Below are 18,782 nucleotides of genomic sequence, written 5' to 3'. Positions count from 1 at the left end.
ATATAAATATATATATATATATATATATATATATATATATATATATATATATATATATATATATATATATATATATATATATATATATACATTATATATATATATATATATATATAGTTTCTGCATACATACTCAGCACGTTTAAAATCAGTAGTTTGGTTCATGGCTTGTAACTTTAACAAAGACTTTTTAAAAAAGTGGGCGGGCACTGTTGCACTCTATAGAGTACCTCAGGGATGACATGTTTTTGTAGGCAAAACCCGGAAGCGAGTTAGCATTTTAGGACTTCCGGTTCCATCGCCCTGAAGTCAGTGGGTTTTTTGAATGGGTTTTTGCTAAATCGCCTGAAATAAGGTCTGTGGTTAACAAAGCCTCTAAATATTTTCACGATTTTATCTACGACATAAAAACACACCAGTTATAACCCGCTTGTGATTTTTTTAAACCTTTATTGTGTCTTAAAAACTGCGGTTGCTAAATAATTGCTAAAAGGGACTACTTCCTTTGGCGGGGACTTTAGACACCATCATGACAAACAGGACATTTGGACAGCATTTCTCATGAAAAAGTGGATAAGTATTCATACACAGTGCAGATCATAATCAGCGAGCATGTTTTTAGATAAAGTTTTCTAAATAAAGTTTGAGGAAGCTTGGTGGTGGTGACATTGATCCGCGACCATGGTGTGCTGTAGTCTGTTTATAGCCTACTGTTAGCTTTTTATATCTGACGACTTTATTTAGGCTTCAAAATGTATAAATTTTGTGTTAACTTGTAAAGATTATCTTGATAGACAAAACGTGTAAGTGTCATAACCCTTTGTTAAACACAGAGCTTATTTTTTGCAATTTTCCAAAAGTCTATGGGAAAAATGCATAGGCTTTCGATCGAGGGAACCCGTGCGCCGCTAACTTCCGGGTTGGCCTACAAAAACACGTCATCCCTGAGGTACTCTATAACAGTCAGTTCCCATGCTCTAATCTGATTGGACAACACAGTTTCATAAGTTGTTTGGTGATGTCAGTGTTAGAATGTTTTTCTTCAAGCATTCAAAAGGACACATTTCTCTATGAAAACTGAAAGGTAAGTGTAGCTTGGCATAATCAAAGATTATTTAACAGAAATATATTTACTTTATTCTGAGATACTGTAGTTGCAGTCATCCTTATTTCCTCCAGTCGAGGCATCAAATACACAGGATGCATCAATAGTTACTGTTTAAAAATGATTTCATATATAAACTTATTTATTGCCACCTAGTGGGCACTACAGTGAATCCTTATCAAGTGCCCACATCTCATCTATTATTTTGGCCTGTTGTACCAAAAATGTATTTAAAAGAAAAAAACTATCTTTCTCCCCACACGGTAGTAACACACACGCACACACATAAAGATGGCAGAATTTGCAGTCTACTCTTAAAGCAGGAGCTCGGCCCATTGCCAACAGGTGTATATGTCACAGTGACCTTTTCCTAAGCACATCTCAAGAGCTGCAGTGAATCAGCACCCCGGCCCTCTACATTATTTAAGTGACTTCTCTAACAGTACACTAACAGCAGCGCTCTTACAGAAGAATAATAGCAGCGAATGTATTAAAGTTTCAGTCCGCTTAGAGAATTGAGAACTTGTCTGAACTCTGTCTGTATGCGGCGAGCAGGCCTTCATTGGGATGTAAAATGCATATTTCCTGGGCTGTTTGAATTCATGGGGAGTAAATCATATGAATAGGATGTCCTGCGTCTCAGGTGTCCGTTATTTCTAAATTTTCTTTGATTTCTTTTTGACTGCTTTATGAAAAGCATAGCATTAATTTGAAATCTCTTTCAGGCACATCATGGCAAATTCAACTGGAAGCCCAGAGCTCCAGGGACTACAGCAGACAGTTTTCCCCGAGTACACAGAACATCCAACGCCTGCCACTGTCCGGTCAAACCTGCCTGAGGAAAAGGGCCAAAACAAGAGAAAAGGGAAAAAGACAGACAGCGGTGCCCCAAAGAGGAGCAGGAAGAATGACACCCAAAGAAAAGAAGGATTGCTGGACGACTGTGCGGAGGCAAATAATGAACGAAGCCCCCTTTCTGCACCCCCTCGCATTTCTCTAAGAGACCTGGTGGAGGCTGAGACAAAGTTAGTGTTCGGTGACGAACAGGACATTACCCACAAGTCCCTGGCCTGCACCGCCACACAATTAATGTGTCAAGCGGCTGAAATAGGAGGGCCTCCGAGTGGACCTAATCTCAGCTTTCTGCCTCAAATTGACAAATGGCTCGATGTAGCTTTACAGGACGCCAACTCGTACTACCAACTGAAGAAATATGCCACTGCAGCCAGCCGTTTCACTGCTGCACTAGAGGTACTCGATATTCAAATTTTACCACAGTTTTCCCAACCTACAGACCTTTATATGTTGATTTAACACACTATAATTTTTGGAAAATGTGATTGTGCATGCACATGTTATGGGGATCCTAAGGTGTTTGAAGTCATGTTTGCTATATGGAGCTGCTTGGATGTTCAGGGTGGCTGGAAGCATAAATCTTAAGATTGCTTAAAGTAATAGCACACTTATTTTCAACTAAACACATGAATTTAAAGGGCAACTTAAAGGATTAGTTCACTTTCAAATGAAAATTAGCCCAAGCTTTACTCACCCTCAAGACATCCTAGGTGTTTATGACTTTCTTCTTTCTGATGAACACATTCGGAGAAATATTAATAAATATCCTGACGCATCCAAGCTTTATAATTGCAGTGAACAGGACCAACGAGTATGAGCTGAAAAAAGTGCATCCATCCATCATAAACATACTCCACACGGCTCGGGGGGGTTAATAAAGTTTTTAAAGGAAGCGATGCATTTGTGTAAAAAAAAATCTATAATTAACAAGTTATGAAGTAAAATATCTAGCTTCCGCCAGACCACCTTCCATATTCAACGTACGAAGAAAGCGTAAAACTCTTGCAGTTCAAAAAGCTTACGCTACGTCCTACGCCTTCCCTATTCAACTAACGGAAAAAGTGTAACTGACGCAACGCCAGTTTACACTTTCTTCGTAACTTGAATACGGAAGGTGTTACATCCTTTAAATGCCTAAAAACTAAGTCTGAACAACAGAAATAACTGTGAGAGTACCATGATAATTTAATTAAGGTAATCATTCAGTACCATGGTATTTATCAAAGTACCGTGATATTGCCATCTGATACCATTATACTGTCCCTGTACTTTTAGTCTTGTTAAATAGACTAGGGATGTACAATATTAAAATTGGCCAAAAAATGATAAATGAAAAATAAAATCAATCATTTTAAATGCTACAAGTGAATATTATAATGTACAGACTGAAAAATGTATATTCATTTTGAGATGTGGTAAAAACACTATTTAATGGTGTTATTAATTAATAAAATGATTTAATTGAGTGTTAGAGTGGCAAAGGTAGGACTAATCTAAATGGAAAAATAAGGGAAATAAGTACGCACAATTAAATGAATTAAAATAAATTAATAAAATGATTTCTGACTCTGCTGCTCTCTACATCACATTAACAAAGTGTTATTGAAGGTATTCCGAGGCGCAGAGCTTTAATTAATGTTTACAAACTATTGGAGCTCAGAGGCTCTTTAAATCATAATTCTAGATCTGTTATTGCCATTACCTGATCCCTGATTTATTACCAGACTCTCAACATGTTATTGGGGATCACCAGAGTCTTAAACGTCACAAATATTCTTTCTTTTTTAATTTCTCTCCACTGAGATAAATACGAATTGTTGTCATACAATACATGAGATTAAATGAGGTAAAGGCCAAAGAATATTTATGCATGCTTTGTTGTAAAGTGGAAAGTAAATAGAATATTTTGCTTTTAATTAAGCTCTATGTTCATCACTGAGCTGACAGTACATTCAAAAAATTCAGTGCTCAAGGTGAAATTCTTTGTATTTGGCTTTTTACATTGCATTTATGTTTAAACTATCTGAGCTCAGGTCACAGAAGTGCATCAAGCTGATTCTTGAAATGTGACAGTGATGTTATGTGCCTGAGCTCAAATGGACTTGTAACACTTGCCGCTTCTCTTTCATTTCATTTCTTGAATTTCATTTGAAAATTGATCAACTATGTTATAAGCAGGATTATAACCTGTAGCACTACTCGCAAATATAATCTGTAAAAAAAAAAACAAAAAAAAAAACAAGGTTTTATTTATTCAGTTATATTTCTCAATTAATGCAAGCTACCTTGAATTTCTCCCTCCCTTTTCTCTCTCAGCTGTGTTCCAAAGGTGCTGTGTTTGAGAAACATTTTAATGCTGATTATGAAGACATTTGTAAAGTTGCCAGCTTCATTGAGTCCAGGATTGTTGCCTGCTATCTCCGAATGAAAAAGCCAAACCCAGCATTGTTACATTCCTACAGGTACATCACAGACATGATAAGCAGCACACACCATGAAAATCTTTAAACCCCTGGCCCCTCAAAATGATTGCTGTATACTAAGCTAGTTGTTTAATTACTGTATATAGTTACATAAATATATACACTTTAAAAGTTAGTAAGGGATAGTAAGATTTAATTAGTGTAATTTTTTAATTAATGTACCCTTTTTTTTTTAATTAAGAAATGAATTTACTCTTGCTGTAAAAACAGTTGTTTTAAATTGTAATTATAATTCACAATATAACTGTTTTACTGCATTTTTGATCAAATAAATGCAGCCTTGGTGAGCACAAGATAAGCATACTTAGTGGTATGTATTATTTAAGTATGTGTTAAACCATAGTAGTATTGATCAATTAAAATAAAGCTATAAAAATACTACAGAGCTCGCTCTTCTCCCTTTTCCCATCACATATCATATCAGAAAGGCATTTATTTTCAATAAAAATGAAGAAAATGTTCTAAAAGTGGAAGTAAATTGCCTAACGAGTGTTTAATAATGATAAAATCATTTACCCTCTGTTATTATTGCATCCTGATAATTTACAGCAATACTGAGGTGCAAATAGTATGTATCTGCCAGTATAAAATATGAATAGCATCTACTATTTACACTTATTGCAAAGAACTGCTACTTTTAGTCTACATGGTAAATAGAACATAATTTGCAAAATAAAAAAAAATGCACTTAATTTTTTTTTTCCTCCCTTTTTTGCATGTGGGATACCATGAAAATTAATATTAGTTCAATAACTTACCATTCTGCCAGTTTTCACCTTTGATATTGTAACAGTGATAAGAATTAAACTTGCATTGACTCAGAAGTATGTGGACGTCATTTTGTCACGTGCTGTTGCCATGGTGAATCGTAATATCGGAGCTCCATTGATGATGGCTTTTTATAGTTGTAGTGCACGCGCTTAACTCCAAGTCAACCTACTCAGAACTAGTTGAACTAACTAAATTCAGCTGTTCTTGAAACAGCTGAATCCTTCACTGTCGTCACTCCTCCCTTTATTCTTCCGGAGCTCCTTCGTGAGAGATACGAGACCAGTGCAGTGCACAGGTGACACTCCTTAGCAATCATGCCACCGACTATACTATAGAAATGCACAATATTGAAATTGTGGACAATATTGATGAGCTTTTTTTATTTTTTGGCCAATAACCAATAAACAGCCCATATTGCAGATCTATATTACTTTGTTAAAAAAAGAAAACAGCAAAATAAAAACTATCATTACATGCACACATCAACTCGTTTCGGCATTCATTCTTAAGTGGAAACTACTCATTAAGTGATAGTACTCTTAAAAAGGACAAAACGTCTTTTTGGCTACTTATGTAATTCGGTTCACAAAGAAGGGAATGAGATGCGGCATCAGTTGTTGATGCTATGGGGAACACTTAAGCGTGCACCTGTGTACACTCATGCCAATGCAATTCGCTACGGCAGTCATAAGACGTCACTGGCGCACCGGCATGTCTATAAAAGGGTGCCTGCATAAAACATCATCAATTTTGATTTGTCTGAAGGAAGATGCGTCGGCATGCCAGAAGTATGGCAGCGTGATACAGTGCGTCATTCCCTTCTCAGAGAACCGGGTTACATACCTAACCCTAAGACGTTCCCTTTCGAGGAAACTCAACACTGCGTCAGTTGCTGATACTATGGGAATGTGAATACCCACTACGCCATACTGAACAAATGCCTGCTCACCAGCTGTGACTTGAATAAACAGTGGCAAGCTAAGCATAGTCCAGCCTGAGACTGCTTCAGGTTGCCATACATAGACGCATACCAAGGGGCAGCTCAGATGCCCTTGAAAACAGAACCAGGGGCAGAGCTGACCAGGGACACCAACTTCCCTCTTGAAGAGGGGGCGGGATAATGTTCCACTAGATTAGCCATACCTCGTCTTAATGGTTACTTATTCTGATCTTGGTTCCAGTAAGGAAGCAAGATGATGCTGCAACTTCGCTTTCAGACTTACTGTGCTGGGGGTGGACTACCCATTCCTCATGAACCTCCAGGAAGCGTGCTACATGTCCACAGCATCGCCTCCAGACTTACTGTGCTTGGAGGGGGCAACAGATAAGTAGTGGGATGCTAATAGCGATAAAGTCCATTCTTCTCTTCTGAATAATAACCCATTCCTGGTGAAACATACAGGAAGCCTACCATAGAGGGTGAATTCGCATGGCAAAACTATCTACCTCTACTTGGCTAAGCCTTCACCCCTTAAAGCTGGAATACCATAAAACATCCCATCCCAAAGTGGGAGCGCTATTTATTTTTCCCATGCTCAACCACTTTTTTCTTTTTTTTAAAACTAATTCAACAGCTTAACCCTGGTCAGGGCCAAAGGCCTAAACAACCTCTTGTGCCCAAACACCCTCCATAAAACGAAAAGGGGGAGGAGGGGGGAGGAAAAGGGGGGACAGGAAACCTAAAAACTGCTTTGGGTCCTCAGACCTGTGGACCGTAATGATATAACTAAGATTCCTCCTAGGTTTCCTGCGAGCTCCGCCTCGCACCCTGACTCCTTGGAGGGGGGGGGGGGGGGGGTCAGAAGACGAGTGTGGCTGCACCTGCCCCCCCCCCTCCAAGGAGTCAGGGTGCGAGGCGGAGCTCGCAGGAAAGCACTCGTACTAGGTCCTTGGTCAGAAGGTGTTGCGGGGGCTGAAGGAGCCTGGGCTTGAAAAGGGATGTAGCATTTGAACACCGCAGATTGAACCCTTGCCTCTCTGAACCTCTCAAATACTATGTCTGCAGCAGTGCCAAAGTGGCTAGAGGCCGAAACCAGGGAATCAATGAGGAAGGATTTCTCCTTCTTCTTTATCCCCAAGAGGATCAACCACAGATACCTCTCTGTGGCAAACATAGCAGCCATAGAACGTCCAATGGCACGGGCCGTCTGCTTGGTCGTGTGGAGAGTGAGATCTGTGGCTCTGCAGAGCTCGAGGACTTCCTCTGGAGGCTGTCCATATCCTTGATCCAGGTCCTTCAGGAGGTCAGGCTGGTGGAGCCCTGCACACTATGGCTGTGCTCCAGGCTTACCAGGCTGACCTCCTGAAGGACCTGGATCAAGGAGAAGGACAGCCTCCAGAGGAAGTGACCAGCCGCCACATAGGCCTTGCCCACCGGCCTAGATGACATCTGGCATAGCTTAGAGGGCAGGACTGGAGCCTTCAGGGAAGACACCACACCAGGGGAGAGATAGCTCGCGAGCGCCTCTTCAACCTAGGACATCTTCTCATAATCATGCTCACGCAGTCCTTCCACATTTGAATAATTTGAAGCAGTTGAGGTCACCATGCAAGCCAAATATGGTTTCCCTCACATCTTGATGCCTCACCATGAAGATTGGTGAGGTGACCAGCCAGGAAATGCTCATTTAGTCTGCTTTGAATGACTTTCTGTTTATTCTCTGCTGATCAGTCTAGACTGTATCTAGCTGTGGCACGTATCACAAGCTCGACCAGCTCCACATACGAGGGGATATTGGAGGAGACAGGCTTACTAACAATGTCCGCCTCAACACTTATAGCACTTCCTGAAGACAAAGCAGCTGACGACATTTTATGCAGGTACCCTTTTATAGTCATGCCAGTGCACCAGTGACATCATCTGACTGCTGTAGCCAATTGCATTGACGTGAGTGTACATGTGATTTAGACACCAGTGCATGCTGAAGGCATCCCCATAGCTTCAGCAACTGACACAGCGTCAAGTTCCTGTGAAAGGGAACTGCTCCACAAGTTACCTCAATGCCCTTAAATTAGTGCCAGATGATCTAAATCTTAAAATAGGCAGAGGAAATACAGAATGTTGGCCAGTGGAGCCAATAATGGGCAGTACAGATAAAGAAGTGCCAATATCGGCTGAAAACTTAAATGGTGCTGAAAATATGTGCATACTTAACTATAATACTGTAGTTCATAAAAGACTGAATTCATGTACTGCTGAAAAAAGACATCTTAAGGTGGGTCTGTAAACTCAAATAGTGACCATGACAGTTTCATCTAGGTTCAATCTGCAATGTCTACAAATGATCTGCAACACTCACTCAAAGTAGATGGATGTTGATTGGTGTGTTTGAGTGTAGTGTGACAAGAGTCATTTTTTAAGTGGACAGTGAGAGTAAAGCCTCCTGACCTCCAGTTAACTGAGTCTGCTGTATCCAGTTAGACATGTCCCTGTGCTGTTCTCCTTTGCTCCTCCATTAGCGAGAGAAAAAGAGAGAGAGGGTTTGTGGTTTCTCTGAGCAATAACTCATCCTGACTGCATTGTACCCTTGAAAAGTTCTGAACAGCTTAAGAAATGAAATGCAAGCCTTTGCAGCTCCCTCTGTAGACTAGAGGGCGAAGAGAACAGACAGCGTAAGCTGATGTAATACTGGATATTTATTTATTCTGAATTAAAACTATTAATGTGAAATCAAAAATCAATTGATCAAAATGTAATAACTGATTTCTCATTGACGTCAAGTAGGCAGGTAACACCCACTTTTAATCACTAAATCAATCTCCAATTATAATAAATTCCTGCTCAACATTATTTTTGAATATCCTGATTAATTTCGATATATATATATATATATATATATATATGCGTGTGTGTGTGTGTGTGTGTGTGTGGTTACGGAAGAAAAAAAGGTTGTAAAAAGAAGTTCACACTGACTTTAAGCATTCTTTCAATCATTTGTCTGAATATTTATCGCCAGCAAGACAATTAACACTTTCAATGCCCAGAAAGCTACTAAAGACATATTTAAAACAGTTCATGTGACTACAGTGGTTCAACCTTAATGTTATGAAGTGACGAGAATACTTTTTGTGCACCAAAAAAACAAAATAACGACTTTATTCAACAGTATCTAGTGATGGGCGATTTCAAAACACTGCTTCATGAAGCTTCGAAGCTTTACGAATCTTTTGTTTCGAATCAGTGGTTTGGAGCACGTATCAAACTGCCAAAGTCACGCCCCCCAGTGGTGAACCACTGAAATTTCGAAACACTTATGATGTAACAAAGCCTTGTTTACTGAAATCACGTGACTTTGGCAGTTTGATACATGCTCTGAACCACTGATTCGAAACAAAAGATTCGTAAAGCTTCGAAGCTTCATGAAGCATTGTTTTGAAATCGCCCATCACTAGATATTGTTGAATAAAGTCGTTATTTTGTTTTTTTGGTGCACTTTTTGGTGCACAAAAAGTATTCTCGTCACTTCATAGCATTAAGGTTGAACCACTGTAGTCACATGAACTGTTTTAAATAAATCTTTAGTAGCTTTCTGGGCATCTGAAAGTGTTAATTATCTTGCTGGCAATGGAGGCCTCACTGAGCCAACAGATTTTATCAAAAATATCTGAATTTGTGTTCCGAAGATGAACGAAGGTCTTACGGGTGTGGAATGACATGAGGGTGAGTGATTAATGACAGAATTTTCATTTTTGGGTGAACTAACTCTTTAACCAAACTTTATTATCATCAGGTTTTGTCAAGAGGTTGGAATTTGGTAACACATGCCTGGTTAACATGGAGGCCATGCCTTAGAAATAGAAACACATGCTACAACATGTAATGTCTGCAAATCTTGTCAGCCCGTGTCCCATCTGTCAGTGTTGTTGCTAGCAGTGTGCTATTTATTATATATATAGAAATGCTTTTCAGTGAGAGAGCACTGGGAACATTAAAAATAAACCTGACACTCAAAACAGACTAGAAATGAAATCATAAGCAGGGAAGGTAGAGGCAAAATCACATGTAAAACACATGAATACATATGTACTGTAGATATATTATTATATATAACAAGTTGAGGTAGGAAATATGATAGGAAATATGCGTTTAATAGAAGCAGATGGGTTGTCGTGGCAACATTATGAGCCATATGTAATGCAACAATTCTCTGGTTGAAATCAGGTTCTCGGTCCACAGCATATCAAAAGCACACTGTCTAAAAGCCAGTTGGAGAGCGGTTTAAGTTGTTCAGGAAAATGCAATTTTAGAGGAAACAACAGGATATAAAATAAACATGAGAACATGATTTGGCCTGCCTCAACCTTATTCCTTACTTTTAGGGACAAAATTGAACTTTTTTGTCACCATGAGGAAAATGGCTTATAAATCATACTAAAATGATGTTTTTTAAAAACTGTAAAAATTTCAATACACTGTTTCATGAAGCTTCAAAGCTTTACAAATCTTTTATTTCGAATCAGTGGTTCGGAGCGCATATCAAACTGCCAAAGTCACGCCCCCCAGTGGTGAACCATTGAAGTTTTGAAACACTTATGATGTAACAAAGCCTCGTTTACTGAAATCACGTGACTTTGGCAGTTTGATACATGCTCCGAACTTCTGATTCGAAACAAAAGATTCGTAAAGCTTCAAAGCTTCATGAAGCATTGTTTTGATCACTAGATATTGTCAGCACACAAAAAGTATTTTCGTCGCTTCATAACGTTAAGATTGAACCACTGTAGTCAAGTCAAGTCACCTTTATTTATATAGTGCTTTTTACAATGCAGATTGTGTCAAAGCAGCTTTACAGTGGTAACCGGTATATAATTTTGGCTGCACAGCAGCTATTAAAGAAAATGGTGTCATTATCCATCTTCCATTATCCATCTTAAGTTAGTCACATGAACTGTTTTAAATATGTCTTTAGTAGCTTTCTGGGCATTTGAAAGTGTTAATCATATTGCTGGCAACGGAGTAGGGGTAGTGTAGGGCGATAGAAAATACGGTTTGTACAGTATAAAACCATTACGCCTATGGAATGTCCCTACAATTCACAAAAACAAACGTGTGTGTGTGTGTGTGTCAGAAGCCAAGATATACTTAGTAAAATTAAGGTTTCTATTTCAAATAAAGGCTGTTTTTTAAAAGTTTTACTTGTCCAAAAATCCTTAAAAACAAATGCATAAATATTTACACAAAATATTAAGCAGCACAACTGTTTTCAACGTTGATGATAAGAAATGTTACTTCAACACCAAATCAGCATATCAGAATGATTTCTGAAGGATCCTGTCACTGGAGTAATAGCTATACTGAAACACTTAAAAAGCATGAGAACAAGATGACACCAAGAAAAACATGTGACTGTATAAGTAAACGTTTTTTGTTTGCTCATATAAGTTAATATTTTGAAGTTATGTTTTGATGTACAGAATATCTAAGATATAGTCCTTCAGATAAGGACTCGGCACAGCATTCAGCTGCCCGTCCAAAGTCAAGACTGCAAGATTGCTGTTACTGTACACACACAAACACTCCTTCACTGTCAACCCAGATGTTTTAGAACAATAAATAAACACATCTTGTACACCTGAATGGTTGCAGACAGGTGTGTTGAATACAGGACATAATATGAAGAAATAGAAATCACGTATACAGCTGCAGCTTGCATAAAATCCATTGTTTTTAATACAACAGCACATCTGTGATTTGGGCATGCAGCGCTTGTCAGCCATCCACTATTCTTAAGGGCCTGTGATGATGATATCTACATATAACTGGTTTGTGGAGAGATTATGATTACACATGTCCATATTTCAGCTACCATAGTTTATTAAACACAGTTTATGTGCACATATTTGATTGCAACTTATCTGTTTATGCTTTAAATCTAGAATAGAGATGGATACAGCTATGTCAGTCTATGTGACCAATGACACGGCAGATTATTTAAAAAACAAAGTTGATGGTGAAATCAGAACCGTTAAAGACAAATGGATAGTTCTTTATTCTCATTCCTGCAACTATTACATTAATTTCTCTTTGCTTCAATGTGTCTTATTTATTGAGAGGCCATAGTGCTCATGAAAAATGATGTGGCGCACACTTGAACATGCATTCATGAACACATCCTGACCATGTTAGGTTCTACAGTACAGCGCCAAGTCAGCATTCTCCATCCTGAACATCACCAAATCAAGTTCAAGTTCCATTTAGGCCCATGTTCAAAATATGTAAGGGCAAGGAAAAGCTCATTTTTCTGTTCTATATCTCTTATATTTCACTTTATATTAGCATAGAAATGGGGTATGTGTTCTTCCTCAGTTTTCCTATTTTAAAATATTTGTCATCATGATTTTCTTTTTCAAATGTAAAAAAAAAATATCCAATAAAAAAGTTAAAGCTGTGAAGTCATGTTTGTTTTCTAGACAGACCTTTTAAAATTACCCCATTTTAAAAATACCCCAATTATACTGTTCGGTGTGTGTATATATATATATATATATATATATATATATGTGTGTGTGTGTGTGTGTGTGTGTGTGTGTGTGTTTGTGTGTGTGTGTGTGTGTGTGTGTGTGACCCTGGACCACAAAATCAGTCATAAGGGTCAATATTTTGAAATTGAGATTTCTACATTATATAAATAAGCTTTCCATTGATATATGGTTTGTTAGAATAGGACAATATTTGGCCGAGATACAACTATTTGACTATCTGGAATCTGAGGGTGCAAAATATTGAGAAAATCGCCTTTAATATTGAGAAAAGTCCTTAGCAATGCATATCCACTCACAAAAATACATTTTTGATATATTTACAGTAGGAAATTTACAAAATATCTTCATGGAACATGATCTTTACTTAACATCCTAATGATTTCTGGCATAAAAGAAAAATCGATAATTTTGACCCATACAATGTATTGTTGACTATTGCTACAAATATACCTGTGTGACTTATGACATGTTTTGTGGTCCTAGGTCATATATATATATATATATATATATATATTGTGTTCCTTTATGGATTACTCCTTGGCTTGTGCATTTAACTGCCTCATTCAGTGAAGAAAATATGGAGAGAATACCTTCGATGTCAATTGTTATCTCTCCATTCTCCTCGTAGGAACTCGCTTTGAGTTGCCATGAGGATGTGGGTGGAATCCCATCAAAGACAGCTTTGTTGATTCCTGTCGAACAGATTTTGTATATATTAGCTCCGTGCACGACAAGCAGGAATGCAACAACACAATTCAGATAAAAATACAAAGGTAGCGTCTTTTGTGTTCCGTGTGATGACAATGCTTCTAAAGCGTTTAAAGTCTTAGGGCTACATGCCTCTTTCTGTCATGTTCTCAGGTTGGAGGTGCAATTTTCGAACAATGTTCCTTTTCAGTCTGTCACCATGCAAAACTAAGTTTGTGATCTACAAATAATTATTGTCAGGCTTCTTGAGCAACCTCTAAAAGGAGACTAAGCTAAAGGCAGACAGAGCAACATCAAAACTGATTTCTCATGACAGATTACACGTTTCGAATCCACAAGTCTTTTTAACTGTCAGTACTGCAATGTTAATTATTAATGATGCAAAACTATATTCTATACATTTTTCTCATTGTACCGAAGATGTGTCACATTATTTTTTGGGTTAGACCTTATTCCATATAACGGTAAACTAACCTTTTAACTTTTTTCATGTCATACTTGTGAAGTTTTAGCAGAAGGTTAATAAAGGTCAATGTTATGCACAAATGTAATTCAATATGACAACTCTCCGAGTAGTTTTGGCATGTTAATGAAATGTTAATGTATTTGGTCCAGATCTGCTATGCTGCTGCTTTAGAAAAAGTATGGACTTGCTACTGCCAATAGATACAGACACACCGCTGTAAGCATGTAAGACAGGGGTTCTCAACTCTGGCCCTCGAGATCCAGGCTGCGTCCAAAAACTTATCAGGCAATGACTTTGTAGGCAACGTTTGCATACAAAGGTACCTCACGAAACGGTTTTATGATCTACAGCAAAATAGAGTGAGTTTTGGTGATAACTAAGCAAATATTTCTCACTAGGAATGACATCAGAAGTGGAAAACGTTGGTCAAAAATGTACATTTACACACAAACTGACCACTAACCGCAACTTTCAGATGCCATCTTTATTTTTTAGCTCATCTGTCACAGAATGGATTGGAAAGGGTTGTGAGATAAAGGCAGCAAGGATACATCTATGCTGTCTTCAAAAATCGATCAGATTAATGTTTCTCAGGAGACAGGAAGTGAAGCTAACATTGAATTCAGACGTGCCTTGATGCCTTCCTTCCTTAGAATGCATTCTCTGAAGGCAGAATTTTCAAGCTTTCGGACACAGCCCAACTTTCTTGCAGAGTTTAGCTCCAACCCTAAACAAACACACCTGAACAAGTTAGTCAAGGTCTCCAGGATTGCTAGAAAGTTATAGGCTGGTTGGAGCCAAACTCTGCAGAAAAGTGGACCTCGAGGTCAAGAGCTGAGAACCTCTGATGTCAGATATGCTGCATGAATCCTGTAGCAGATGTAGACAGGTGGACCTGGGAGAGTTGGAGGATTTCAGAGGAACTCTGAACTTTAACTGTAAGACTAGCCTACAACAAACAATGAACCAGAAAATTTAGATGTTGATCAATCAATCTCATTTGGTTGCAGAATCAGCAAAGTCCAATGGCTCGTGCCATTTGGTAATGTGTGATTGCTTGCAGATTGCATGTAATGCCAAGTTTACACTACAGGACTTTAAACGTCTACATCATGATCTTGATCTTAATCTATAACGCGAGATGGCCGCAGCCTTGCTTGTGCTTTAGTTCAGAGAGTAAAGTCAGTCGGATTTATAGGCTACAGCACATGAATTCATCCATTTGTACCGAAATACATGTGGCCGGTGAACTTGGAGAAGAATAGAGTGAGCATTATAGTTACTTACACAATGTGTATCTGATACGAATAAACGTCGGCAAATTATAGGCTACTTGAATGGATTGTTATTGCTGCTTCCATAGACATCAGTGTATATTACATTGGCTGTTGCGTCGTGACACGTGACACCACAGGATATCGAGTCGACCAACAGCTCCAGATATTTAGCATGCTAGATATTTGTCTGGTGTCAGTGAGGTGTCGGCGATGCGTAAGTGAGGTGTCGGTGACGTGTCAGCGAGCTTCTTTGTTGCGTCGAGTAGTTCACACATAAAGATTGGCGAGCGCCGAGCACCCACTGATTTTCCCCCGATCACAGCCCGACCTGTCGGCGAGCTCGTTAACTTGCAAATCGGGCTTAAAATCTTGTTGTGTAAACTTGGCTTAAATGATCTATCAGACTGTGCCATCTAAAGTTTCATGACTGAACTAGATATTTGTTCAAATGCCCAAACATGCCCATTTTATGTCAACATAAATGGAGGAAATTCTAGAAAAGCTAATGTGAAGGGCAAAGTCAAATTGCACATTGATTGTGAAAGGTTAATTTTTTTTTCGAGTGGTTGCAGTAAAAATTAAATTTTTACATGTCATGGCCAACATTAAAATTGTATATAATTTTGTCTTAATAAATTAAAAGTAACATACTACAAACTAAAATCATTCATGTTAAATGCTACAAATGAACTTAAGCATCACAACATTATATTGTAAAATATAAACATTTTAGATATGCCAAAGATTACACATTTAACAGTGTTAAATTATTAGTCGTTTTTAAAGATTAACTTTAAGTGCAAAGGTAATCTTAATTTTAAAACATAGGAAATTAGCATGTACAATTAAATATACAATATCAACTTATGATTAAAAAAAAAATCGACCAGTAAAATAACCAATATGGCTCCGATATATTGTGCATCATTCTCTATTTAATCTTGTTATGGCCATCTGGTTATCAGGTTAATCTATTCACATGATGATATCTTGATGAATATTCTTGGGCAATAAATGTTATAAGAGAAAAACTTGGGTTTGGGTTTTTATAATAGATAATTTGGGTTTTAAATTTCAGACAATTCTCAAGGTCAAAAATCTGTAGCACCCGGAACAAATAAAGCTTTAACCCAAAACTCACCAGCTGTAGACAAACACAATGATATTTATCAGCTAATTAGGTAACAAGCCACAGGTGAATAAAATCATGAGGAGCAGAGAAAAACCATCCAGAAAAAAAACAAGACTTCAAAATAAAAGACAAATATGAGACATGAAAATTGAACAAAGATCTTTAAACTCTTTCATCAGGCACATTTTTATTTTAAAGCCAAGAACAACCACTCCGCAACACAGTCCACATTTCAGTGCATCAGAACAACATTTTTTATAGTCTGACCTCTCTGCCCTCTGTAACTCATAGTTATGTTTTCTACTCTCAAAATTCATTATTAAAATATCTTTCTGTCATTGTCTCCCGGCCTTGTCTCACAGGTTGAGGTTAGAAGATCAGCCAGTGAGGAGGTCTCGAAAACAAACAATGCACTGCATTATTTTTCCACTGTCAAGCATAACGCTGGCAACAGCAAAACATTGCTGATATGATTCTGCTCAATGTCTTTTATTATTTATAGGTTTAAGTGTATGATTATGAACCTTTTATCCCCAAACAGAAAATATCTCACCCACAGTCCTCAATCTGTTCACTGACCATCTGACATAGACTATTTCTACATTAATTTTGAGATTTTGTCCTGTATTTTGAAGACGCTCGCCCAAGTGGATACATTTGAAATTGTGTTTGAATTGCATTATAGTGTGGACTGTAAAAACATATGTATGCGAAAATGATGAGGCATGATTAGTCATGTGACACACATTGTAGGCTATCTGGTTATATCGTCATGTACCTCTACTATTCACCCTCACAGTGTTGCTAAAGGGTACGCTTATGCAACAACGATGTACTAAAAATGGAAAAGTTTTTCCTTTGCTTTTTTCCACATACAGGCGACAACGTTGTCAAACTGATCCCCGTTCACACGGATCCGCAGAACTGTCTTAAACGCTGTATTATGCATGCCAGCCCAGTAGTTGGTGATGTGACAAAAAAAACAACAACAACAAAAAAACACTACGCACAAATTCAGAGATAATAACAGTATCATTTTCAAAAACTTGCACTTTGAATCCCTTTTTTAAAAGTTTGCATTTTCAGGCCCTCAAAATGGCATTGTCATGTAAATGAACGGCCAAAAGTAAGCTGTAGTAAGCTGATTTTAACGTTTTCCAACATTTCAGTGTGGACCAGCAACCTTTAGAAAATGCTTGATAAAGTTATTGTGCACCAAGAATGTATGGAGAAATGAAAACGAGGTTTCAAATATATCCGGATTAATGTAGACATAACCTTAAAGTGCCAGCTCTAATCTGATTGCCTGTCTATAGAATGCTATGTTTTATTTTTTATTATTAATTTTTAATTTATTTATGTATTTCTTCATATTTTAATCTGTTAGGATACTAGCTACTAGCTTTCATTCAACTGTATTAAAAAAGGGGTTGCCTAAGAGTCATTCTGATTTAGGCTTTATTGAGAAATCGAAAATCATGAAAAAGACATTTTTAGATAGGGGTTACATTTCTGAATGGGTCGATGAAGCATTTAATACATCTTTTAAAAAAAAACAACATGTTCTAAGTTGTTGAAAAAGATGCCAAAAAAAGAAAAAACATTACTTTTATTACAACTTCTTCATCCAAGTCTTATTTAAAAAGATCAATTTTTAAAAAGCACTGACACCTGTTGTCTTCTGATCCTGAGTTAAGCACTCTTTTTCAACACCCTCTGCTGATTGTGTACAACTGGGCTAGTGTTACGTGCTGTGCCGTATAGATGAGGTGAATACGGAAATCCACAATTATATGGGCTTTATTGAACAGTCCAGGAACTAAGAAACAGCATGAACACACATATCAAACAAGATAACGGACCAGGAGTGCAGGGAGTGAGTCCAACTTAAAGGGAGTGCTGACGAGGACAACAAGTGCTGGGAATCCGGGGAGATGTCGGGAAGACTGATGAGGGAAGTGCAAACAGGAGTGCGGAACAGGAGGATTCTGGGAACTGGAGTCCGGGAAGGAGTGAATGTAACAGCTAGAAATGTAAGAAATTATTTCGTACATGCCTGTTTTTAGAGTGATAACCCTAGTCCATCTCAGAGATTACAGAAGATTACAGAATGCAATAATACATTCAAAACATCCTTTTTTTGTCATCCAAGAAATGGTAAAAAATATAGAATTAATTCTGTCATTACTTGTGCTTCCACTCATGTCTGATTCGTTGTTCTTGCAGTCTTGGCTGTGTTAGTGAACATAAGAATGCTATTAGAAGAAAAGATGTTAATTATCCTGTTGCGCCCCATTTTCTTTCTTTGAATCATGATGTTTCCTCCTTATGCTTTTGTGGTATTGAAAAAGTGAATGTGCCACTGAGTGTGGTTGATATAGAAATGCTTTTACAGAGATTATTTTGAATAATTTGAGTTATATTTGAGTTATTTTGAACTGTTACTCTTCAGACTTTATCACCCATTGGTATGAACGATGAAGCATTGTTCAATGTGATGCTAT

The 18,782-nt window shown here is 37.8% G+C and overlaps 1 protein-coding gene across 1 annotated transcript in view; it reads left to right on the top strand.

Moving 5' to 3' along the window:
* The first annotated feature begins 1,836 nt into the window (after positions 1 to 1,836).
* LOC127523037 (spermatogenesis-associated protein 16-like) overlaps positions 1,837 to 18,782 on the top strand; it is a 71,795-nt gene continuing 54,849 nt past the window's right edge. Inside the window, exons 1-2 of the mRNA XM_051913487.1 lie at positions 1,837 to 2,355; positions 4,276 to 4,421. Of these exons, the coding sequence (XP_051769447.1) occupies positions 1,837 to 2,355; positions 4,276 to 4,421 (665 nt within the window). The remainder of the gene's footprint in view (positions 2,356 to 4,275; positions 4,422 to 18,782) is intronic.

This window comes from Ctenopharyngodon idella, chromosome 11 (assembly GCF_019924925.1).
Source record: "Ctenopharyngodon idella isolate HZGC_01 chromosome 11, HZGC01, whole genome shotgun sequence".
NCBI lineage: Eukaryota > Metazoa > Chordata > Actinopteri > Cypriniformes > Xenocyprididae > Ctenopharyngodon > Ctenopharyngodon idella.
Note: the sequence above shows the minus strand (reverse complement) of the source record. Positions and strands in the feature narration are given on the sequence as shown.